At 36.8% G+C, this 27,396-nt stretch overlaps 1 protein-coding gene across 1 annotated transcript; it reads left to right on the top strand.

Annotated features, from left to right (window-relative positions):
• The first annotated feature begins 3,666 nt into the window (after positions 1-3,666).
• Positions 3,667-17,864, top strand: LOC143346548 (uncharacterized). Its single transcript, XM_076774722.1, has 13 exons — positions 3,667-5,143; positions 5,301-5,489; positions 6,239-6,474; positions 9,789-10,000; positions 10,529-10,605; positions 11,390-11,586; positions 11,997-12,157; positions 12,331-12,499; positions 12,936-13,129; positions 13,200-13,329; positions 13,980-14,169; positions 14,421-14,563; positions 15,440-17,864. The coding sequence occupies exons 1-13, from the start codon at positions 3,994-3,996 to the stop codon at positions 17,468-17,470; spliced, it is 5,079 nt and encodes a 1,692-aa protein (XP_076630837.1). The 5' UTR covers positions 3,667-3,993; the 3' UTR covers positions 17,471-17,864.
• Positions 17,865-27,396: the final 9,532 nt, after the last annotated feature.

Here is a 27,396-nt window from a genome sequence, read left to right as displayed (position 1 = left end):
ACAATGATTATAAATCGAGAACCAGGTGAAATTGTTTACGCTTTCTTCCGTTTGTTTTTGGTTTCTAATTCATTACCGAAGTGATGAGAGTACACCTTGTATATTCAACATTTGATTCTTTTTTTTTTATAAGGCGGTAAACAAAATATTATTTTATATGTTTTTTATAAGCATAAACTTTATAAATATATGTAGTCCTTGATCAACAACTAATAGATTCTAAAAAAATGGTAGTGTACAATGTTAGTACATAGTGTCTCATATTTTTACCCTATCTCATAATCCTATCTTCTCCTGTACATAAATAGCTTTTTTTTTAACTCTTTAAATTTATAAAACGTTACTTTGTCTGCAGAACCCTTATGTGAGATGTTCCTAAAATTGAAAAAATTGTTCATGCGTTTAACTTTTTGTTATATTCCGTAATAATATGTCCTTATCTTTTTCAAAATAACCTTTCATCGACGGGGTGAGAGTAAAATTTGATAGTCTTTCTTTGTCCTCTGCAACTATCGTGTCTATCTCAGTAGAAAAACGTTACCTTTGTTAAAATACAATTGGCATTAATTTAATTTCCCTTTATTTCGTAATATGTTCCTTTTTAAATTTTATAAATATCATTCTTACTTTCTTTTTAATCAATTTTGTCTCTTAGATCAAATTGGTTCGGTATACTTCGCTTAGGTAAAATTCTTCCAGTCGGCACTAAAAGTGTTAAAAGTACTTTTACAGTTAGGTCGTTCGTTAAATTGATGAGAATAAAATTTGTAATTTAATAGAAAACAAACAAAACTTGCTGGTTCAGCAACGTTAATAATTGATAGAAATTTGAAGTAAATAGATATGTCGAAGTACGAAGCATGAGATCCACACTAGCTTAGGAAACGAAATTTTTTTGACGGTGTTTGAGCTTGATTGCATGAATATCTTTCTTAGCATATGATAAAAACGAACCTTCTCTAAACCATTTAATAACTGGAAATGAGAAATGGAGCGTATGTAACAATCTTCAGGCTTACTAGTTGTACACTATTTGACAATGTCAACGTTTTAAGGAACAGCGTTGAACTACATTTTAATAAAAAATTAAAGAAGTTTTGTATCGACGATGTAATGGCTTTGCCAAATGAAGGGGAGGGAGTTGTCAAACGAGAAGGGGTTTACTGTTTTTCATCAAATTCTATAATACGTTTGACATATTGCTTTAAATTGAAGTGCAAGACTAGACACAAACATATGGAACGACCTAATATTTCAGTATCCTCGTAATATCGTAAAATGCGATTTAGATGCTTGTTTTTTTGGACAATTGATTTGCGTATTTGAAATAAAGGTTTATGGGGAAACTATTGAGTACGAGTACTTAAAATATATTTATACACTTGTTCACGTTTATAAATAAAGTTTGAATTTGTTATAAACAGTAGTATAAGAAAATAGTAAATGAATAATTTTTTTTGTCGTTCTTCAACTCCTATGCCGATAATCGAGTATCAAGGTAGCCTTTTAAATATTTCAGTCAATGTCCTTGTAATGAGAAATAGACACGATAATTGCAGAAGACAAAGAAAGACTAAAGAATTTTACTTTCACTCTATCAATGAAAGATTATTTTGAGAAACATAAGGAGATATTCTCTTCTGGTCTCGAGCAAATCTTCTGTGTTGAATTTCTATCGTATGGTACTAGCGTATACACAGTCTCAGTATTGAGTGTCGCGAAACATAGCAAAAATTTAAACGGATAAACAATTTTCTCAATTTTTGGAACATCTCACATAAGGCTTTTGCAGACAAATTTAACCATTTCTAACGTTTTATAAGTTTCTATCGTATGGTACTAACGTATAGACAGTTTTCGTATTAAGTATCGCGGAATATTACAAAAAGTTAAATGCATAACACGTTGTTTTAATTGTAAATAACTTATTATACTTTCAGTAGTTGTTATTATTACCATAAAGATGTAATAACTATAATAAAATTCTTCTCTGTTCATCCTTCGAGCCAAGGAAATCGCATGAAATGCCCAAAATTTTATTCATGCATAAAATGCGATAATTTCATCACTTTTTAATATTTCTTGGGACTTTTGTGTTTTGATCCAAATAGTTTCTACTTTATTTCGAGCCATTTCTTTTAGAATCTATTTCTTGTCAATCAACGACTACACGTTTTTATAAAGTTTATATTCATAAGAAACATATAAAATAATATTTTGTTTACTACCTTATCAACGAAAGAATGAAATGCTATACAGGGTGTTCGGCCACCCCTGGGAAAAATTTAAATGGGAGATTTTAGAGATCAAAATAAGACGAAAATCAAGGATACCAAATTGTTGATGGAGGCTTTGTTAAAAAGTTATTAACGTTTAAAGTTCCGCTCGTTCTGAATTTTTTTCTCGCAAATGCGTAGGAATTCAGGGGTATGTCTATTCACCAAAAATGATTAAAATTGACTCCCGTAACTAAATATAATTTTTTTAGAACGATTAGAAATTTTTCAATTTCGTCGAAAAATTTGACCACCTTCCGGAATTTTTTTCTCGAAAGTGCGTAGGATTTCGGGGGTATGTGCAATGACCAAAAATGATTGTAATTGACCCCCTTAACCGAAAATAATTTTTCCAGAACGATTTGAAATTTTTGAATTTAATTGTTAATAACTTTTTAACGAAGCCTCCATCAACAAATTGGTATCCTTGATTTTCGTCTTATTTTGGCCTCTAGAATCCCTCATTAAAATTTTTCCCAGGGGTGGCCGAACACCCTGTATATATACAGGGTGTACTATCATTATAAAAAGACAGCCAAAGGTACATGTTTGGAGAACTTGTTATTTGTTTTCCTTTTTAGAGTACTATTATTACTGATGTATAATACATATGTATAGTAAGAAGGCAGCAAGAATTGGAATATCGAAAATATAGGAGAAAGTAATGATCGTTCTAACATTTGGTCTATTATGACAACAAGAGTACTCTGTTGTAAAGTTAAATAATTTCTAGTTTATCTTCCAGTCAAAAAATGACAATATTCGTATCCATAGTGGGTATCAATGTGTCAATTTCATCACTTTTCAGCATTTTTTCAGACCTTTGTGGAATCCAAACAGTTTCTACTTTATTTCGAGCCATTTGTTTTAGAATCAATTTCTCGTTAATCAATGACCACACACTGCTAAAAAACATATAAAATAATATTTTGTTTACCTCCTCATCAAAGAAAGAATAAAGCGCTATTCCTCAACAATTTACCAAGTAAAACATTATTTTAGCGTGACGATCAAAGATTTCAATCGAACGGCGAAACGGTTCGGAACATCTGGATGACTCCCAAGGGCCTGCATACCAGACGCTCGGTATCGCGCTAGTTTAGCGCGTAACGTCGGCCAGAAATCCAAAGAGAAGCGCGGCAGCCTTCGCGGAGGAGGCAGCGCGTCGTGGGCGAGGAGAAGCTACGCGGCATTATTTTCGAGCTGTCTCTGGGAAAACGGCGGGGTTGGGTGATCTCGACGCGGAGTTGCGCAACGCGAGCGCGGGGCACCGCATGGCGCGAGCGGTGCCGCGAGTCTGATCACCGCGCACGCGCGCCACAGCCTCGAGCAAAAGCCGCCCGTCGTCGGCCGCCTCTAAAATGTTGATGCTAAATAAAACTCGTAGCTGGTTGGGACGATGCCATGCGTTCTAATTTTCACGAAGGCACGGTCGCTGGCGGACAACGGTGGCCCGGGGTCTGCCGCGTCGTCGGAGGCGGATACGATAGTCTCTCGAGGCTCTCCGGGTTACCTGTTCTTCGTTGGCGAGGAGAGGGAAAGTCGCGAGAACGATCAGCACCAGCAGCATCCGTCGAGGACGAAGGGGTGAAACGTCTGCACGTTGGTCACCGTTATCGTTGCCTTTGTTGCTGGCCCCAGCAACCGATCGTGGCAGCCGACTAAACGGTCCGACAGTGCTCCGTCAGCGGTTCTTCCATGTGAACGCTGCGGTGACATGGCTGCCGCCCTCCTGGGCAAGTGCATCGTCGGTTCACTGGCGCTCGTGCTCCTCCTCTACACCAGCTGCTATGCCTTCCGAATACGGGACCACGGACTGCAAACGGTTACCACGTCCGCGGAGCAGCCGCATCGCGCCACTTGCACTTCCATCTTTGGCAGATGCCAGGAGAAGACGACCGCGACCGCGTCGGCGGCCCGGAAGTGGCACGAGACGCCAGCACCGCGGCTTGCCAGCCGTCGAAAACCACCTGCCGAGGTGACGTCGCACGACGATGACGTGGCTGGGGCGGAAGGGGCACGCAACAAGCTCAAAAGAATCGTGCGTTCGACGGACGGGGTCGCGGATGATAGCGCGGACAGGGGTGCGAGGAGCTTCGAGTTGGACGATGACGACGACGAGGCCGAGGCGATCGTAGAAGTGGAGGAGGACAGCGACGAGGTGTACGCTAGCGACGAACAGGACGCAGAGGATTCTCGCGCGGACGACGAAGAAGAGGAAGGAGACGAGGAACGTGGGAGGGAGTCTGTCGAAGACTTGGAAGAAGAAGAAGCAAAGAGCAAGGAAGACAAAATTATAAAAGTTGCTAAGGGAACGAGGAAAGTAGTCGAAGAGGAGGAAGAAGAAGATGAAGTTGACGAGGATGGTGGCGAGGATACGGACGACGACGATAGCGAAGAAGATAATGAGGATGACGAGGAAGACAATGATTCGGAAGAGGAAGCTTCTACCCCTGTTCCTAGAAAGCTCGAGAAAGTTAGGTATGCTGACAAGGATAAGGTTAAGTCCGTAGAAACTGTCTCGCCGACGCCAGTTCCCGAGAAGCCAAAAGTTGAAGCGAAACCACCCGCACCGACGAAGAAACCGGAGGAAACGGTGAGAAAACCAATCGAAGCTGCGAAGAAGACAACCGAGAGCCCGAAAAAAGTCGAATCCGCTAAAGCAACGAAGTCTGAACCCGAATCGGCCAAACCTAAACCCACGGCGAAACCGGAGGACAAGGCGAAGGTTCCCGTGAAACCGGAAGCACCGAAAGCGCCGTTGAAAACGAAGGAACAACCGAGGCAGCCCGAGAAGACGAAAGTGGAAACGAAAGTGAATGTGAAAACTACTCCGGCTAAACACGCAGAAGTTAAACGATCCGATAGTGAGTATCGTGTACGATGAGGGTGATTAGGTTCTTGGATACCCGCGAACTAATTAGAATTCGAATGAAAGGGAGCGTTGTTTAACGTTTGTTTAAAGCTAAGTGATCTTTTCCCCGATTTTCCACGACACTAAAGTATGTCTACGATTGTTTGTAGAAGAAGAGTTGAAAACAAAAACGAAAGCGCACGTGGAAGCACCTTTCACATTGGCTCGCTTGAACGACGCGTTGCTACGCGTGCCGACCTTCGTGCCAAATTTCACGGCCGTCGAGGATTTGGAGTGTCAGCAGCATGGCAAGATCTTCCTGCGACAGTTGAGGGGTTATAAGTTGTGGGCCCTGCAAAGTGAGTCGATAGTCGTCCCGAAATTTGTATAATAAAAAATTGATGATTTGGGAAGTGATTCTTAAAATGAACCCCGAACGTGATTCGTAAATTGAACGTGTCTACCCTTCACAACTTGAGGAATCCCTCTTGGTTGTCTCGGTGTTATGTAATTTATACATATTTACTGATACATATTTATGGATTTTCCAGAAAGAAATATTGTTTTAATCCTTTTTAGAAGGAACGTATGAGCATACCAACTCCGGAGCGACGTTCACTTTAAGAATCATTACTGCTTTTGGCAGTCTAATGGTCCAGATGAAATAACGTTTTCAAATAATAGTTGCACCAATGTAGAAAATCCTGACTTGCTCAGCACAGATCATTTTACGAGACGAGGATAAAACGAAGGAAGATCAGAATTCTACGAGACTTTTTTTATAATCAGCCAGAAATATCCACCTTTTCTATCAGCTATTCATGTAAAAGTTTACAATGATTTTCGATGTTATTCTGAGAGAATCATCGAGTAAATACTCCAGTGGAAAGTGGGGTAAAAATTACCCCCGTAAAACCTAAAAATTCCCCAATAACAATAGATAAATTTTACGTAGAAAGATTGTCCCAGACTTTTTCTGTACTACAGGATGATTTTTAATAGAAAATTCTCTCCATGTAGGAATTTAGTGATTAATTATCGAATTGGTGAAAAGAATTGCATAACAATATTCATAGTATTTTATGTTTGATCATTGTTCGTATTTCAGTGTTAGACTCGAGTGCAAAAATCCCGTCGGGTCTGTTGCGGGGAAACGTCAACCAGCTCGGAGACTTTGACGAGTGTTTGGGGGTAATAGCGCACGTAAAATTGAATAACAATACGTTAAAGGTGCAAGGAAAATATTGTTTGGCCAATATAGACTTGCACGCTTCTCACCCGGACATGAGGCTTCCGGTTAATATGATGCAGGCTCGTGCTTTCATAAGAGGAAGCATGCATGACGTAAGTCAACAATTTTATCTTTAATATCGTTTCGAAAACTCGGAACGTGCACGCGTTTGCGAATGTTTGCGAGGAAAGCACGTAGTAAAGAAATTTCAACGATTATAAATTAGGGCTGCGCGAATAACAGAACTGGCTTCGATATCGCGCGTGTAACGCATGCTTCGAACGATCATGAACGTTTCTAATCGAAGGTCACACATAAAAGAATTAATATTGTAATGTGGACGAAAAGTGTCGCAAAACGTGCATGCTTATCGTGGATTTCTGATAAACAGCAGAACATAGTCGTTATGTTATTAGTCGTTTATAAAATTCTCAGATTGTGTCAATTGGTTAATATTATTGATATCGTCTTATGCGTAAGTTCAGAGTGCATAGTCAATCGCTGAAAAATGTTGGACATCGTTTACCACGACGATTATTTGCGAAAACGAAGATCGAAAATGTGGAAGAAAATAATTTTCCAGATTCGATTTTTGGGAAAACTGTCGATTTATTTATTCGTTACTTCTATTTGTGTTAATATTTTTAAACGTTGATGGTATTTTTGTACTATCTGCTTTTCATTGATATAACTATTTTTTAACCGATTCGAGTCAATTGAAATATGTCATACAATATTGACATCAATGTATTTGAGTATTAACATAATTGTAAAGGAATGACAAGTAATGGACAGATACATTAGTCAAATTATATTTATTCTCGAGATTTTTAAAATTGTTTTTCTTAAAAGCAAACCCTCGTACGAAGAAGTTTTGTTCTATATATTTAATTTATTTTCTCGTATAAAGTCGTCAAACTTCAGATACGTCAAAACGAGTCAATACTAAAATTGCACATAGATGGAAAATCGGAAATAAAAAAAATGTACTTTTTAAAATTTGTGTCACTTTTTTAGCTCGCGATATATGACTAGTATCTATTATATCACAGTTTCCCAGAGAAGAGGGATTTTATTAAATTTCGTATTTCAGTATCCAATAATGTACCGCGTTTTGATCTCCAAAAATATCAAATTTCTGTTTACATTATAGAAATTAATGTTATATAGAATGTATAGTAAACCAAGAGTACACATTAAATCCGGGTGATACATGTCGTAGCGCATGTTGAAACGTATTTTAGCACCTGTTGAAACATGAGGTTAGCTCATTGATCATTCACTTTAGTCAGTTTTATCTCAGAATCTAGTTTAGGCGTGAAGATTTATATTCGTATGAAAATCTTTCTTCGTTGTAGACTAGATTTACTTATCTTCACTTTCAAGGCTTTACTTCTCTATAGTACAATCAGGGTTCGGCAAACTATGGTCTGTAAATAAGATTTGGCCCGTTGTACAGTGGGGTAAAAGACGACAAAGCTGGCCAAAATTCAATTTTTCGAAGTATTGATTTCAAAACTGTTAAATCGAGGATTTAGTTTAAATGTTTTAGTTTTAAAATTGTACGCACTTTCTTTAACACTATGTTTAGTGTTTGCACTTTCCTTTTTATAAAATATTACCGTTAGAACAATTTTTATAAACCAGTTTTTTAAGGATGGTATTTTTATGACAAAATCATAGAATGTTTCAGTATCCAGAGTAATTTTAATACGACTAAATTTTATAATAAATTCATTTTAATTTTTAGTTTTCAATAAGTGATAATAATGGAAACATGTTCTTACTTTGAGTCCCAATAAAACATAACTGTGCCTCTTAAAAGAATTTCGAAACTATTGATTTCTCAAAAATCTGTTTCTATACGTATTTTGTATTTTATCAATAACACAATTTTATCCGTTCGTTTTAAATTTTACATTATGTGCATCGATAAATCTTTACAGATCTGTATAATATAATTTTATATTAATTGTTAAAAAAGTTTGTATTTCTTGCTAGGTGTATATGTATACAAAGTGTTCGGCCACCCCTGGGAAAAATTTTAATAAAGGATTCTAGAGGCCAAAATAAGACGAAAATCAAGAATACCAATTTGTTGATTCAGGCTTCGTTAAACAGTTATTAACGTTTAAAGTTTCGCCCGTACTGAATTTTTTCTTGAAACTGATTAAGATTTCGAGGGCATGTCTATTTACCAAAAATGATTGTAATTGACCCCTGCAACTAAAAATAATTTTTCCAAGACGATTCGAAAGTTTTTTTTTTCACCCAAAACTTTCAGCACTTACACGAATTTTTTTCTCGAAAGTGGGTAGGATTTCGGAAGTATGTGTAATCACCAAAAATGATTGCAATTGACCCCCACAACCGAAAATAATTTTTTTAGAATTAATTAAAAATTTTTTTTTTCGCCGAAAAATTTAGGCACCTACCCCCTGTCGATTTCTCTTAAAAATTCGTTTTTCATTTTTAGTAATTTTGTTTGACGCCCTACAGAAAAATTGTCTAACACTTTTTTGTAGGTATCCATGAGCTCTACTTCAGAAAAAAGTTTCATTGAAATATATTCACAACTGTAGGTGTTATGGCTGTTTGAAAATTGTACCATTTTTATGGGGTTTTTCTCATTTTGCGGGGTCAAGGACCAACTTTACGAATATTTTTGCGATTTGTGCATATTCTCCACCAAAATACGCGTAGTTTGCTTTTTTAAACATTAAAATCGTTCAATCCGTTCAGAAGTTATGACGTTTTAAAAATTCGCATGAAAATTCGGGCAGACATTTCTGGCTAGAAATTATATTTTCGGTAAGTAATTTTTTTCTCGAAACTGAGTAGGATTTCGGGGGTATGTCTATTGACTAAAAATGCTTGCAATTGACCCCTGCAACTAAAAATAATTTTTCCAAGACGATTCGAAAGTCTTTTTTTTTCACCCAAAACTTTCAGCACTTACTCGAATTTTTTTCTCGAAAATGGGTAGGATTTCGGGGGTATATCTATTCACCAAAACTGATTGTAATTGACCCCCGCAACTGAAAATAATTTTTCCAAAACGATTTGAAATTTTTGAGTTTAATTGTTAATAACTTTTTAACGAAGCCTCCATCAACAAATTGGTATTCTTGATTTTCGTCTTATTTTGGCCTCTAGAATCCCCCATTAAAATTTTTTCCAAGGGTGGCCGAACACCCTGTATATGTATTTGAAAGAGCAAAAAATTCAAGAGCGTAGAATTAAAAAAGAATTAATTATTAAAATGTTTTGCTTCTCGACGAAGAAAGTTTTACTGTGTCTGTAACTGTTTGATAAGTAAAAATGTTGCCAAAACTTTGATCAGACTTTGGTGAAAGTTTGGTGTAATTAACGAACAGTTACAGTGTTTTAATGGTTCTGACGAGAATATCTTTCACATACTTTTCAGCCTGGTCACTTTATTCCGAAATTTACAACGATGAATTGGGCCCTGTGTCTTCCAGCAGCATGTTCTGCCGAAGACGCAGAAAATGTATTGGAGCAAGCGTTGAGCTATTACAATTCTACCATAGGAATAAGATTCACGGTAGAAGTTGATCCTAACATGTGTTATGTCAAACAGAAGCCAGGAAGCTACTCGAAAGAGACGATCGGTGTTCTGTACGTATTCATTTTCTTGAAACTTTACATTCAAGATTACGAACAGGCTCTAGTTGACGTTCTTAGAATTCATAGAACGTTAAACGAAATATCTAAACCGGGCCATTTTAACCTTACGAAAATAGAGGAAGCTGAAAACACAAATATAAATAGAACTTGAAAAATTTTCGATTTATCAAACTATTATTTATTTTATCCAAACATTATACTTATTTATTTTTTTCAACAATATTATTATTATTACATTCTTTAGTATCGTTTGAACTGCTAAATTTGAGGAATTGCCGTTTTAGCAAGTTCTAATAAAAGTTTTGCACTACAACTCAAAACAATATTTCAAACTTGGTTTTCTTTGGCAAAATCATTTAATCTCAATGGAACAGGGTTTCAAGATCGGGAGCTTAGTATATTTAGAAACAAAGCTTCTTTCATACATCTTACAATCATCAAATCACTTAACATAATACTTTGTAATGGTATCAAATGTGCTAATTTTTAATTCTGTTCCTATTTTGAATTTTCTCGTAGATATTTTTACGCCATGGTTGGCTGCCTTGTCCTCATAGCAACCGTGAGAGATTACTTAATTGTATCGGATGGAAAAGGTAAATGTTTATATATAGAGTAATTATATTTACTTCAGTCTCTCGACTAAGAAATGAATTCGGTTTACAATCACTGGTTATTTAATTCTTTCACGTTTCACATCTACTAATCTAACCTTTAAATTTACTTTTATTTTTTATTTCCTTTCCTTCTCTATCACTTCTATCCTTTCTTTTAATATTTCTTTTATATTACTATATTCTGCATTAATTAATTCTCTCGATACCCATTATTTTCTCCTATATTCTCAAACCGAAGCTATTAATTTCAATTATTTTTCCTCTGTTTCTATTTCTGCCATTACAAGTTGGTCGATAATTATTTTTGGAGAAACGACCAACGGACATTTAAATTTGATAATTCGAATCCTATCATTAACGGTGTGGAGTAGGCAATAGATTTGATGAAATTAGAATTTCATTTCATCGAGAAAGATTCTTCAAAATTACGAATTTTTAAAATAGAGTTTTTACTTTTTTGAGAACATTACAAAAAGTAGAAATATCTCATTGTTTATTTATAAAGAAATATCAAGCGACTATGTCTTCCAGCCAGTCGAAAGAAACAAAGTTAGTCGAACTACATTTTTACGGAACAGAGACGGTGGAAATTGACAAAGAATTTTGAAATCCTGTATTTTGCTTATTGAAATATCCTCACTGAAACTAAAGTGACGGAAGCGTTATTTTTCGTTCATCGTTCGTAGTTTCATACAGTCGAAGAGTATGTTATTCATACACGATATTCAAAGGGTGCATCTGAATTTTACTTTGTTCTTCACAGGGAACTATTCGGAGAGAATAATAATGTCCTTTTCCTTACGGAGAACAGTCAGATCTTTATTGAAAACAGGATCAAACGAATTCGATATTGCGTGTATTCACGGAATAAGGACACTTGTCACGATTGTCCTTTATGTTGCTCATCAGCTTATACCAATATCAAGATTGCCTTTTTCTAATCGAATTGATCTTACGGAGGTATGTACGAAAATGCAATAACCTTCGATTATTTTATAATTTGCGCCATTTAAAAGAGCATTTTCATTGGGACGTCGTCGTTGCACTTGAAGTTACATAAAAATAGTAAAAATAAAACTTGCTACCAATTTAAAGATTTTAGGAAACAATGTTTTTCATTTTCTAATACCATCAGTGCTTTTTCAAACAGAATCGTATTGAATACTTTTGTTTATATGCTGTTTACTTACAAGACTTACAAGATTACTGCTCAGACATTTATTTTTCTAACAATTTCTTTTCATTTTTTTATTAATTAAAACGCAGCACAGTTATTCGAATACACGCTTTCAAATGTACTTCGTATATCGTTTGTTGAACTTTTCGTCGATTATTTCTTCGCAATTATTGAACGTCTATCGTTGAAACAGGTTGCAAATAATCCGATCAGCTCGGTTTTGAGAGCATCGATAGTTTATACGGACGCGTTTCTATTACTTAGTGGCGTTTTAACTGCTTACAACATGGCGAACGAGTTCACTGAGCGCGGCGAAATTCGATGGTTTTGTCGTTTTATCGCCAGGTATATCAGGTAAGTTGTTATTAATTGACGAAATTCTGCTTATGTATATAGTTTTCTATACATAATAATAATAATATTCTAATTCAATTCAGAAGATTAGTAAACTTTTACTCGATTAAATAATTATAAAATGTACGTGCAATATTATCAAAATATTTTCCATAATTTTATTTCCATATTAGACTCACGCCAGCGTTACTAGCGGTGGTGTTCTGGTACGCATTTGTAATGGAACATACAGGATCTGGGCCACAATGGAACAGTGTTATATTACCAAACGCCGAGTTGTGCAAAAGCAACGCATGGACGAATTTGTTGTACATACAAAATTTCTTTCCCTTCGAAGAAATGGTATTTAAACGAAGTATATAGATCGCTTGTCATACTAAAAATATAAATTGCAAGGTATACTGGATGCTCTGTTGAGATCTGCTACCTAAATTACTTGAAAACTGTTCATTACGTGGTTAAATATTGCAAACAAATAAACGTACCGTAAATCATGGATTGTTTAAACGTTTCAACTCTTGGTTTTTGAATCCTCTCCGGTAAATGAAATAATTTTCACTTATATCAGATGTTAAGAAACTATTGTATTTATTGAAAATGATCAAAAATCTATTGAAGCGTTCAAACGATACGTAATTGAAACTATACTTGACGGTTTTCTTTATAATTAAATGGGATTTTTCAATAAGAACGATGTTAGAACTTTGAACTGAAACAAAATGAAAATTACAAAGATAATCTAGCGACACAGAAAGTTTACGAGTTCTTCGATTCGTAGTGCGCGACACATACCCATCAGCTGGCTCTGGACATGCAGTTGTCGATATTAGCCCCAATATTCGTATTCTTCTTAGAATGCAAGCCGATCATTGGGATTCTTTTACTATTCTTCTTCGTCTTGTTGTCGGCAACGCTACGATACATAGCAACAATGAACAATTACCTTTCTCTGGTCATTTTCCACGGAATGTCGTAAGTGTACATTCTAATACCTTAACACCAGCATCCTGTCGTCGTCCTTAACGTAACATTTTAATTTCAGATCAAAACACCTTTACAAGACTGCCAATTTATCTTACGCGTTACCCTTGCACAGAGCTACGCCGTATGTGTTTGGCGTAGGACTCGGTGCGTTGTTACATCACACCGGAAGAGATGTCAGGATCCATAAGGTTATCTTTGATTTTAAAAAATTTATCTTATCGACTATGCTTGTTACAATTTCTCAAAATTAGATAAGCTTAAGGAGGGATTTGGTTTTCGTTTTGTTAGACAGCTTCGTTAAAAATTTGTCATTTTTAGTTAGAAAGTTATGCTTCCTGTTTGTTCTGTTGTCTGTTATTACAGAGTGCCCTGTGATTTTTCTACAGACCAGAAAAAGAAAGAAACGTTATATAAAGTTTGCGAATAACGCTTTCTTTTAGAGTTAGAAACATATATTACATATTATGCATAGAAATTCGATTATATTTGTCTGATCTGCGTCGTAAGATGTTTTTTATCGTCTGAAAACTATATTCCATGTTGTGCAACGTTTGAAATCTTATTAAAACGTTTTTTCTCTTGGATGCCAGCTGACACCGATAAACAATTGAATTCATTATTTTACAAAGTTCCTCGCTATTTTTAAGACCCTCAAGCTACTATTCTATAGGTATAGAAGAAGGTCAACTGTAATAGAATGGTCCAAAAATTAAGTAAATAGAAATACTTAACTTAACTTTTTTACAAAGCGACTACATACTTCTTGCATCTGTTTGACTTTGTATGCAAAATCTATAGTTGCTTACACATCGAGAAAACGTTAATGTACTACTTTCAGGTGTTAGTGATCTTGGGGTGGTTAATCGCGATGGCCTTGGGATCATGGTCGTTATTTTCACCGTGGCACCTAGCCAGAAGGGACTATGTATACGACGCTGAAGAGGCAACCAATTATGCTGTAATCTGTCCAGTCGTGTGGGCCTTAGCTCTGTGCTGGATCATATTTGCCTGCCACACGAAGAACGGAGGTTAATCAATGGAATTCGTTTTATAGAAAAGATTAATTACATTGTAAAATTGTTAACATTTAACGATTAGTGTCACCGTTAATATTGTCAAAAGCAGATTTATAATAAGGTTTTCCCTGCCCCCAATGAAAGGAAAGAGTAGGGGAACGAGGACCATGAAAACTTAAAATGCAATGTTTCATAAAAAATTTAACGATATTGTTTCATCGAAATTGTTCACTTAATAACGGGCATAAATTTCGTTTTTACAGGTGTAATAAACAGATTCCTATCGCATCACTGGTTAGTGATCTTTAGTAGAATATCATATGCTGTATACTTGACGCAATTCGCAGTATTCTTTTACAACGTTGGGACCACAAGATACTCTAGCGAATTTCAACTTCATAGAACAGTGCGTACAAAATTTATATAAATATTTGGCAAAGCAATATTTCCTCCAAAATTAAAATTCGTTTTGGATGGTCAATTAAATGCTTATTTAATCGTAACGTTATTGATTTTATACCCAGACTTCTTCGATGAAAAATTCCTTACGAAAACGTTCTTTAAATTAAACCATACTCTTTCATTGGTTGTATATTATTTATATATTATTTAAAAGCGCTATTTATAACTGATTACGTCTATCTAAGAGAGAAAAATTACGATTATTAAACATAATTGCTATATTAAAAAATAATCGTGTTCCCCTGCTCTTAGGTGAAAATTGGTTGTAAACAATACTTTTAAATGTAATAATATGTAAATGGTACATAATGAATGTAAGAATTTAATTTAATGAACGTTTCCTGTACCAATTATTTAGTCACATCTGTTCCATTTTTAAAACAACGAGTTTTTGATATCGTTTCAATTTATATAACACACTTAGTTACACACAGTTACACAATTATAAAGTCTCATTTATAAAATAATTTGTATTGTTTCCCTAATAAAAAAGTAAGAATATCAATTTCGTCGATAAAACAATACCTTTTTATTTAAAAACTTTCCAGGCAGAAGAAGAAACTTTAATTTCATAGTTGTTGAATTATAAATACATTCAATAGAACCTACGTATAAAGTTGAAAACGTCATGATTAAATAAAAGTTTAATTATCTAATGTGAAATTATGTCCCTGGTTATCTATTCCTTCTCGAACATTTTACATATAAATTAACATTCAACAAAACGATAGCGCGGCACAAATATTCAATACAAATCTTCTGCAATCACCGTTTTTTAGCCCGTTTACTGAGTAAATTTATTATTTATTTCCATTTACAGGTTGATGGTTTCGAAGCAGCCGCGGTCGTGGCCGTGTCGATCGTTCTGACTCTGTTTTTCGATATCCCGATGCACGAAATTAAAAACGTTATAATGGAGAGCACGGACAGTCTGGCCGCGGAAGTTTCCGGCGAGGAGAAGTTGACGGCGCAAGTTGCAGACGCGGCGCAGGAGCCGGTCAAAGGAGAAAAACCGCAGGATAAAGTTTTCGAAGAGGAAGAAGAAGCCTACGCCGGATTGAACTGGGAAGAATATCTTAAGTACGGGGGCGTGAGAGTGACCGACGGAGTCGTGGCGAACGAGAAGTCGATACGTAAGGCGACTACGTGGAAGAAGCCGTCCGTCTCGCGCGACGACGAGCCGATTCCAACGTGGGACTGGATAAAGGAACCCAACCAAAGGTTCCTGGAGGACGAGGACGAATACAGGGAACGAGGAAGAAGAAGCGTAAACGGTCAAAGGGATTATCGGGACACGGGAAACGAGGATTTGAGCTACGCGAGGATGCAACAGGAGCGAGAAGAAGCTGTTAAGCGAAGTAGACGCACGGTCTCTAAGAGTCTCGATAGCAAGAGATTGTCGTCGCGGGATAGCGAGGACGAGGAGGAGTATTTAAGAAGCAGGGAGGAGGAAGAGGATCTGAGACGGTACAGAAGATCCGAGTCCAGAGGGAGATCTGTGATTAGGGAATCGGACGATTATCGTTCCTGGGAATTCGTCGGTAAGGAACGTTCATCCTCTCGAGGTCCGGATTCTAAAAGGCTTTCCGGGAAATCGGAGGAACACGAACCCGCTCAAAGACAAACAAGACCTCCGCTCTCGAGATCCTCCGATGCGAGGAGAGCGTACTCGTCGGAAAGCGAGGACGAGGTCGTGCAACGGAAGAAAGTCGAAACTAGGCATCCGTCCGTGGAGCCCAGGATAAGCGACGAGGAGGAATGGGAGGGCGAGCTGAGAATACGGAGGAAACAATTCATGGAGAAGCTCGCGGCGCAGCAACAGGACACCTCGGACGACCAGGAAAATATTAGCTCGCCGAGAAGGAGGTCCTCAGCGGAGGGGAAGATAGCGCTGCTGAAGGATCCTTCGGCGAACGATAACATGGACTCCTGGACGGTGAGCGTCGGCTCGCGCGTTGCGCAGCTGGGATCGTCTCAGGAGCGTAGCGAAACCGAAGAGGACAACGTTTTCTTGCGACGAAGGGACTATCGCGAGCAAGCCCCGCCGCCCAGGGAGGACACGCACAGTGAGGAGGAGGTTATTTGGGATGCTTCGAGACGACGGTCCTACACCAGCAGCAGTCAGATGACGTCCGTTGACGAGGACGAGGACGTTGCCAGTTTCAATTTCGTTTTAACGAAAGAGAGCAAAAGGACGTCTATGCAAGATTTGACCAAGTTGTCGCAGGAAGAGGATCTGTCGGACTCGGGATGGAACGTCGTCAGAGCGGAGAACGCCGACACGTTGCCCAGATCCAGCTCGTTGGGACTGTACAAACGCGAATCCATCGTGAAGAGCCAGGCCAGCGAGGAGGATCCCGAGTACCTTCTACCGGAGAGACCCAAGCTCGTTCAACAGGAGCGGGAACATCCTTTTAAGAAAGCCTGGCAGGCGCAGAAGTCACGCTCGGAGGAAGACAGTTCCGCGTATATCGTTAAGGAAGAATCCAAAACAGAGACGAAGTCGAGAAACGACGATGTACAGTCGGTGAAAGCGGAACCGAGCGGCGAACAGTACGAAGATGTGGGCACGTTCGCCGACGACGAATCCGAATCGATCACGTTGTCGCAGAGCAAGAGCAGCGATACGGAGGAAAACAGAACGAGATCGAAGTCCGAGGAAACGGAGTCCGTATCGACGGGAGGAAGCGATAGCATGAGCATCGAGGATAACAGAGCTAATCCGAAATCGGACATCGATGAGGACTCTTCAAAACTTAATTGGCCGGAGGAGCACTTTGATGGGTATAAAACGAGCCTGAGAAGCAAATCGGAGGAGGCGGATTGGTCCTGGGAGCAAGAGGAGACCTGAAGGGGCGACAGAGAATCGAATAAAAAAAAACGATAATAAGTTAAATAACAAGGTAAGTTACTAACGAAGATGTTACTCCGGTTCGTCGGGAGCGAACGATGATAGGAATTCTGGAAACAGTCAACGTTCAGAAGAGAGGATGTAGGTGCTCGAACGGTCGACGATTGATGTTTATATCGTGGTTATATTGTAATTTAATAAATTACGAACGAATCGTTTTAAAATATATTTTTACAATCCTCTTATTTTTACGTATAGCGAGGACTCGTGGTTCCTTCATAGTTTCCTGCTGTTCTCTCGCGAGGGGAAAATCGAATGAAATGAAATTATTATTCCGTTCATTCACTGGAATATCTTTGTTCATTCATTAAAAATTTGGTGTTCATTCATTGGACATTTGGCTCAATTTTTATTTGATCCTATTCCAATTTTTAGCGAAGGCTATTATTATATTAAACGTTGCTAGAATTTTGGGATGTCTGATCTTTAAAACAAAACAAAACTCGTGTATAGTGATAGCAATCAGGAAATTAAATAACGACTTTTTGATATCAATTTTAACAAGCGTTAACTTAAGTGTTAATTCATTGGACAGTGACATGATCGATAAAAGGGTTGACATTTTGTAAATATTATCTGCGATGAAAATAATACAATTTTTTTAACAATTATTAATCTTTTAGACAAGCAGGATCCAATGAAATTAATTTTATATCTAATTTTAGTAACACTACTTGTATACAAAAATAAACTATCTTTATATGTAATACGTAGCCACATTCATCGGATTAAATTTGTGTAGATAATTAGTGATCGATATTTATCAACTATACATAATTGTTACAAAAACTATACAGCCCTGATTTCATATACATATTATAAAATAAACGCATAAAAATATAAGCAACTGAAGACGTCAAACTTGGTATTTATCAATGAGGGTTTTATTACTGAATAAATATAAGATTTATTATAAGTACTAAGTTTCATTTTATGAAGATAGAAATTAAAAAATTTCTTTTGCATGATAATTATTTAAAGCTATGCATGTTGATATGAAAGAAAACACTAGATATCAAATACATTATTAAATTATATTAAATTAATAAGGGCGACGATGTCGATTTTTCTTAAAAATTCGTTTTTTATTTTTAATGAATTTGTTTGACGTCCTACCTAACCCATGAGCTCTATTTCCAGACTAAATTTCAATAAGATACACTCACAATTGTAGGAGTTATGGTCGTTTGAAAAAACGATATATATATTGGACTAGTTTTATAGGGGTTTTCACATCTTGTGTGGTCAAGGATGAACTTTTCGAATATTTTTCGATTTCTACATATTCTTCACGAAAATGCAAAATAGTAGTTTGCATTTTGAAACATTAAAATTCTCCAATTCATTCCGGAGTTATGATTTTTTAAACATACGCATGCAGGGGAATCATTCTGTCTCTGGTCAGACATTGTATTTTCGGTCAAGAATTTTCTTCTTGGAAGTGCGTAGAATTTCGGGGGTGTGTCTATTCGTCAAATATGATTGTAATTGACTCCCGCAACTAAAAGTAATTTTTTCAAAATGATTTGAAATTTTTTAATTTAATTTTTTAATAACTTTTTAACGAAGTCTCAATCAAGAAATTGATATTCTCAATTTTCGTCTTATTTTGGCCTTTAGAATCCCCCATTAAAATTTTTCCCAAGGGTTGGCCAAATACCCTGTATATCGATATGAAAGGAAACAGTAGATATCAAATGCATTGTTAAATTATATTAAATTAATAAGGGCGGCGCTATTATCTTTGAAGCTGAGTGATTGACAATTTTGAAACAGGCCTGGTAGCATTGTTTTCTCAATTGACGTTGTTCCGTGACTCGTGTCATGGTTTCATCTTCTTTCTATTGCGAACAACTTCGTAGAACTTGTTATAGTCGACAGCAGGCGATCGACGGATGGAACGAACTTAGATGTAAAGTATGTTAATAAAATTCAGCTAGAACTCTCGCATCATTATCTTTGAATCTTATGATCAAACGTCCTCGTTAACGCTAATTACTAACTCTTGCTGAGAATTTTGCAATTCGTCTGCGTATTAACTTTTTCAAATTTGTTTGTCGCACAAAAGGTTCGACGGTTTAACAAGCTCCACTTGAATGATAATTAGCTTAAATCGTTTAACGCACGCTTAATACTAATTATGCTGCTCACAGTTGATCTATCCCATCACTGGACGCTGGAACGCGAGTATTGGGAATGCAAAATATGCAATTTATCTAATCATTATTTAAGAATCACACTAACAAAAAATCTAATATTCGAATACAACTTAATATTACTTAATATATCACAGAAGCATTTCTTTAAGGGTGTCCAAATTCATTTAATTAATCGTTATTCGATACTCATTAATTATATTCATTTTGATTTAAGATAAGATAAGTGAAAAGGATGATATTAGCAAGAAGAAAATTATTTTAATATTTGAGATATAAACGTAATAAAATATAATTGTTTTAGATTATATGAGTATCATAGAAAATGATAGCAATCGTAATACAACGATTGATTGAATAGTTTGTTTAATATTTAGATGAGAGTAATTGGTCCGAACTATCGATACATTTTGGAATTACTTCTATGATAATATTTGGTCATAGAAACAAAGTTGCATGTTGTGTCTGTCATCGATGATGTTATTTGTGTGCACTTAACCTAATTGAAGCCTGCTGATGTGTCGTGAGATTGTTAATTGGGCTCTAAAGCAGATTGAAACTGATTCTAATTTTGCCAAAAAAAGTTGTCTTCGGTGCAAAGTTCACTTTTGGATGGATTTCTAATATGAAAAATTGTCAAATTTGGAGAGATTCTAATTTTCGGTCGACAGTCGAGTGATCGTTGTAGCCATAAAAAATTCTCTCAGTTTTTTCAAAATGGACTGTGACTGTTGCATAAGTTCACCTTTCCTTCGACACAAGTTGCATAGATTTGATCCGATTATTTCCAAAAATGAGCTACTTTAACTCTCTTGTTTATTCCGACAAACCACAAACTGTCGACGATCTCAAACCAAACATCATTCGTGTGACAGTAATGATTCTTAAAATGAACAACGCACTGAGACTAACTCAATTTACGAATCACGCCTGAGGGGGGATCATTTTAAGAATCATTGCTGTATTGGTGAAATACAGCTCGATTTGGTATTACAGTATTTACTCCGGTAAACACAAAATCGTGGTGATCGTTTAAACGACTTTCATTTTATTTTGTTTTTAAGTTCCGTCGTTGCTATTGGAAACCTTGTAATCGGGGAAAGCACGTTGGCACGCGTCGAAATAAATCACCGGGCCGCGTCACGAGTGATTCACTTCGCGACACGTGCCCACGGGATACTATTTCCAACGGTGGTTCCGAATATTAGCGAGTTAAAAAGAAGGGATTGCTTTTCCCCGCGTGCTTTACGACGCAAAATCTCGTAAAGAGCTCACACGAGCGCGTAATGCCAGTCGTTTGCTAGTGCGGTGGAAGGTGATTCTCGGCTGGACGTTATCCATGTCGGTGATGTACGCTTACGTTTATAGTGCCAGGGGGATTACTTCCGTTCAGCATAGGTACGATCCGCAGGAGACGGCCGCTTACGGCGGTTTTCATTGCATCGCTCGCTCGACCGCCGGTGGCTTGGCTCGTTTATGCTTGTCACACGGGACCCGCTGTCAACCGAAGTCTTCATACCGTCAGACATCCCGCGAATGAGCGGAATACCCGCGTATACGCACCGCATAAATTGACCAAAAGATAAATCACGAACGCTGTCGTATATTTCATACTTACAAAGGAAAATCGTGAACCGACAAACACCAACTTTTATCAAACTTAGTCGAACGAGGGTAGTTTCTGAACACGCATTTTTTTTGTGCGTGCTAATAATTCAATTTTAGGAAGTGAATTAATATTAATAATGTGACACTAGGTAGCGCAATTAATATCAAACACTGATTTTGATTAAACTTAGACAAATAAGTTTGTGATTTTGGAAATTAAACAAATTGGTAATATTTACATACAAGAACGAAAGGTCATCCATAATACACGCCTCTTTTTTGATAGGTGCTATAATTTACTTTTAGGAAGTGAATTATAGCATCGAAAAAAGAGGCATGTGTTATGGATGACCTTCTCTACTTGCACATAAAGATTCCCAATTTTTTAAATTTCCAGAATCAAAAACTACCCTTATTTGACTAAGTTTGATCAAACTTCATTTTTAGGAAGTGAATTAATATTAATAATGAGACAGTGGATAGCGCAGTTGGTATCAAACACTGATTTAGATCAAACTTAGTCAAACAAGGGTACTTTGTGATTCTAGAAATTCAAAAAATTGGGAATATTTACATACAAGAAGAAAAGGCCATCCATAATACATGCCTCTTCTTTGATAGGTGCTATAATTTACTTTTAGGAAGTGAATTAATATTAATAATGTGAAATTAGGTGATCAAATTAGTATCCTTTAACCGTCTTGACGCTTCAACAAACCTTAATAAAAGATTATATTTTCTGAAAACGTACATATATATAATCGTAAAAAATATTAATTTCTTGCATAAATGTGTGTACGAAACGTATCAATCAAAAGAAAATTGGTCTAAAACATAGAATTACCAACAGTTGGCCAAGAGTGGCGACATGAACGCCTCTAGCGATGATTTTTCTCACGTAACCTAACTTTTTCTTGTTCTTACTGTAAGCTTTCATAATAAGGCGCCATGTGCTTTTCTTGCGATGAATATTATCGTGTTTTTCTATGGAAGTCCTTTATTCTTATTTTACATTATCTCGAAGATTATGAAATTATTATCTTGAAAAGTTGGTAATATTATAGGAATTAGCCTTTTTTTCTCTAAATCACATTTTTCAGACTGATTTAAAATTTAATAAAGATACAAAATAAATCCTTTATCGTCTGAAATTTAATTTTCTGTCCTTTAGTTCACTGTACCAATTAAGAATAGCTTTAATAAGGGAGTTGAAAATAACTGTAAAATTACCCCTTTCTTTACGGTGCACTCTATTCCAATTCATGTCAGTATTTTAAATTGATCAAACATTTCTTTTCGCACATATTTTAAGAAAATCAAAGCAATTTGGAAAGTCAGTTCTATATAAACCACATTGGAGTGTGTTAAAGTTTTTTCACGTACGTGTTCTAGAGTTAAATTTTCTTTGTTATATCATATTCACTTCGAGAGTATGTTTAAACTAATTACCGTGATTAATTTCCCTCTATTGTCCGAGGTATATCGATGCGCGTATTATTGACATGAAGTGTTCGCCCTGACATTATTCGCACATGGCCAATCACTTTACCTTGTTTAGTCTGCGCGCTTCCAAAGTCTTGTCCTATCTTTGTGCCCCTGTTTACACTTTGTTTACACTGCTGTTGATTCCATCGAATATTCAACGTGAAACATTGAGATGGATGACCACGATAAAATGAATTACCTGTACGATTATTATGTGTATAAGGACAGCTCGAAAGAGAATATTATTATATTGCATTTATAATAAAGGAATGTCTACTAATACTGAAAATATTGAAAAAATTTTTATCAAAAACGTTTTGTGAATAAATAGAAAATAAGTAGTTTTTTGTATTTACGATTATACGCCCATGCTCTGTTAAGAAACTTGATTTATTAAACTATACAATATTGGTAGAGTTTAAAGGTACAAATTAAATAGTTTAGGTCCATGGTATATTAAATTTACTTTTTTGTGCGTGAAACTGCACGTATTGTGGTTAGATTAAATATCGTGTGAATTAGAATAGCTCTCTATGATTAGTATATAATATTTACAATAGAGCTATTTTAACGTTTCGTTCGAAAACTATTTTCTGCGCAATTATTATAATTTGTAAAAGAAACTAAGTATGTACTTTATTTTCGGAGATAATTCCTCGAATACCACCTCCCTCAACGTTCGTGAATCCGAGTCAGCGAACATAAACGAGAGATCACCGTAATAAAAATTTTACTACTAATGTACATTTAAATTCACTGGAAACTTGACCAAAACCTGTCCCAAGGTTTAAAAATACGAAATATAGTATAAAAAGTATTTTTGCCATTATCTCGGAAACGAAAGCCGAATGGAGGTACGATGCGTTAAGAATAATGGTTTAATATCCCTGGCAACATATTTCGATGTTATCAAACATTTTCGTATTATTCCAAATAATTACCAAAAATTTTCAAATTCTTATTTGAATCGTCGCTTTTTGGAACGAATCAAGAAGAGAGACATCGCTGGATAAATGTTATTATTTAATTATCGAAGAATTATTATGAAAACGATATCTATTCGGAATCGATCGAGCCGGGATTGTCGTAGAAGAACCGAATGGAATGTGGCAGGAATTTACACGTATTAAACGCATCCTTGCATCGAGTGACGAGATATCAAATTATCTAACAGAATTCTGGCGCGAAATATACGAATACTCGAGGACTTCGATAAGTGGTTCCGGTCTCTAGACGTTCTCAGGTATGAAACCACAAAATGGCATAGCCATCGCGAACCCGGACGTTCGAGGAATTCGAAACGGTCGAAACGCGAGTGGTACGACCTTCCAGAGATCACTTCCTAGCAGTTTGGACTACCATGCTTCACGAGACCGTGGCTGTGAGCGAAAGCTTGGAACGGGACCCTTGAGATACTACAATCCAGGGTTTCGAACTGCGTGACCCTTCATAAGCCAAGAATGCGACCGTGGTTCTGATTCAGGTGTCCGGAATCTTTGGCTGATGACGACCAAGAAGTTAATGCGAGTGATTTTCATTCTCAACAGACTACGGCTTGCTTGGCTGCATTTTGAAGCCACCTGTACGTAAGATTAACCGTGAACGTCTCCTTTACACGTGTCCAGTCTTAGACAAACGCGTTCTACCGCGTGTAAACATTGCATCGTTTAATTCGATAAATCTATTCACATCTTTACGAACTGGAATCAATATTTCAAATTATTACACGTCGATGATGTAGGATTCAAATTGTTTAAATTAGTCATGAGAATCTAAGAATGTACATTTAGTCCGTTGATCGGAAAGTTTGCTGATGTTTGTTGTGGTTTAAAAGTAGTAACTAAGATCTCTTAACCCCTTGCCATATAATAACGAGCCTGACTCGTCACAAATTCTTGATGTCAAGTTTTACAATCATGAAGCTACTCAGTCGTCATCAAGTTTTACATATTAAAATCGACACATTTTTACATTCATGAGATATTTGTAAAACTAATCTATTCTTTTTCGTGGCCATTCCTACTACGAACAAATTTAAACAAAATTAAACAGTATACGTTTAAAAAATTATTTGAAATTAAATTGTATGTCAAGGGGTTAAACATGAAATTTTTTCATTTGATGTTTCATTGTCGAGAAAATCAACTGTGAATATTCTAAATATGGCTTAGATAAATAGATTTCGATACAAACTTTTATTATGTTTCTTGCACTTCTGTACATTTATGTTGACATGATTTCCTGAACACGTATCACAATTTTATTTGTCGTCTTAATATGTCGTTGTCTTCGATTTTGACTAACCATAGTCCTCAGATTTGATACCCCTTGATTTTTATCTATGGGGTCGTGTTACAACAAACGAGAATAAGAAGAATATTTTATGCATTCCTCAATTGAAAGAGAGAATCATTTGGCATTTGAAGAATTAAAGATACGGAATGCGTCCATAGAAATTTAATTCAGAGAGTACAGTTATGTATGCAGCACAATAGGCTATTTTCAACAATATTTATATTAATTAACTAAATAAATAAAGTGCTATTTGTATCCACCTAATTCCATAATTAAATGCACGGGTACTCGGTGAATATTCACAATTAATTTTCTCGACAGCGAAACCTCAAATGAACAAATTTTATTCTTTACTTTTGATTTGTTTTTTCACGTAGAATCATCTCCTTCTCGCTTGTACCACCCATGCTGGGGCATCCTGTACATTTTTATTATTTAAAGTTTAAGTAGCTTCGAGTGATTTCGCGAACCATCGTGTACGCCCTCCTCCGTAGGTCTTGCAACTTTCGGGACAAACCGTGTGTACGCGGAGTGTACAAGAAGCGATGAAAGGAACGGGACTACAATCGAAAATATTCGTCGGTGGACGGGAGGGTCTGTTATTGGTCCGCACGTACACGCGACGTACGTGTCGGCACGGTACGTTCCTATTTATTTTATCGACGAGCGGAATCGGCGTTTTCGATGGGAACGATTTTCTCGTCTCTCCATTCGACGATACGATTCCTTTCTTTCCCTTTAGCGGTGCGGTCCGGCCGGGTCGGGTCCGTTTCTAGGGGAGGAGAAAAAAAAACCGGGTCGTCGGACGTGATCTCTGGTACGCCGTCTCGTTAGTAGGCTGCTTATCCGCTTTCCCGGGACCGCAGGCTGCGCGAACGTCGTGTTTCTTCATTGTCGTTGATTTCGAAAGCTCGCATCCACGTGCAGACGCGCGCGGTTCTTCCGATACACGGGAACGCGTGTGTACACACCGAGGACGCCAACAGGGCCTGTGTTACACGCACATACATCTATCGGATCTCGTGCAAACACGAGACAGTCCTCTTCTCTCCATTCTCCGCGACGTGTCCAGACTGCGGAAATCAGTGATTTCCACAATGCGTTCCTTTAAGGTTGCGCCTGTCGTGTTTTAGCGTGCACACCAAGACGCACGCTGCTCCTTAGAAGCCGCGAGGAATGTACTTGCCAAAATAAATACAACGAGGCACCGTGAACCCGAGGCACGCCTCTGTCTTACCCGCCACAGCACACATCGTCCGTTCACCTTCTGTGCGACGCAAGAGGCGCCTCTTTGGCCACTCAAGGTGTTTGCTTTAGGCGAACACGTGTGGTCCCCTTTTGCAGTCGTCGGTCGCTCGAGAACCGCAGCCACTACGCTACCAATCTCAGTTATCGTATTTATTTCGGTGAAGAGGAACGATCCATTAGTATCAGCGATTTACGAGCTAAGCGAATTCTTAGCGATTAGCGAAGAAAAGGGATTCTACACGCTTTTATTTGTTTTAACTTTTCCTGTAGTTGTTACTTATCGCTGCTTTTTAATTTATTTTATTATCGTTACTTTATATTTAACAGAAATAACTATCTCTCTTGTCTAAAAAAATTCTCTAGGAACTTATTCAGGGTTTTCCAACGTGGTATGCATTATTGGATAACCGTCGATTTCGGACGCAATCTTTCGTAAATAACAGCACATATTTGATACACCTAGTTTCATTATTCATAGACATTGACATTTCGACTTATACCTTTAATTAATAAGATAGTTTCAACTACCTCTTCTCCAACTCTTTCTATGAAGCGTTTTTATGAAATTAGACAGAATTTTTTGATGATGTATACTTGCATAAATCAATATTAGATTTAAAAATTGTTGAACTCAATTCCATGTATGTTAAAATGAAAGTTTTTCCATAAATATCATTAGTTAACAAGTGAGCCTTCCCCATTATTTGTTGTGTCATAAACTGGGCAACGTTAGTGTGGCGATATTTGTCGTACTCGTCAGTAGAGAGCTGTGATCAATCTATCTCTCTCGTAAGTAGTCGACTGGTCACCTATTTTTATATACAGAGAGTTCGGCCATCTCTGGGAAAAATTTTTAAATGAGATTCTAGGGGCCAAAATAAGACGAAAATCAAGAATACCAATTTGTTGATCGAGGCTTCGTTGAAAAGTTATTAATAAACTTATTGTTAAAAGTTATTAATAAAATTTTTCCACCTACACGGACTTCGGGGGTATGTCTATTCACCAAAAATAATTGTGATTGACCCCAGCAACAGAAAATAATTTTCCCAGAATGATTTGAAACTTTTCAAT

Source organism: Colletes latitarsis, chromosome 10 (assembly GCF_051014445.1).
Source record: "Colletes latitarsis isolate SP2378_abdomen chromosome 10, iyColLati1, whole genome shotgun sequence".
Taxonomy (NCBI): Eukaryota; Metazoa; Arthropoda; class Insecta; order Hymenoptera; family Colletidae; genus Colletes; species Colletes latitarsis.
This window is presented reverse-complemented; position numbering and strand designations above follow the sequence as displayed.

Excerpts from the sequence above, each read along its gene's own strand:
- LOC143346548 (XM_076774722.1), top strand. The coding sequence starts at position 3,994 with ATGGCTGCCGCCCTCCTGGGCAAGTGCATCGTCGGTTCACTGGCGCTC. Across the intron at positions 12,500-12,935 it reads TCTTTCCCTTCGAAGAAATG|TGCGCGACACATACCCATCA; the intron begins GTATTTAAACGA and ends TTCGATTCGTAG. Across the intron at positions 14,170-14,420 it reads CTGCCACACGAAGAACGGAG|GTGTAATAAACAGATTCCTA; the intron begins GTTAATCAATGG and ends TCGTTTTTACAG.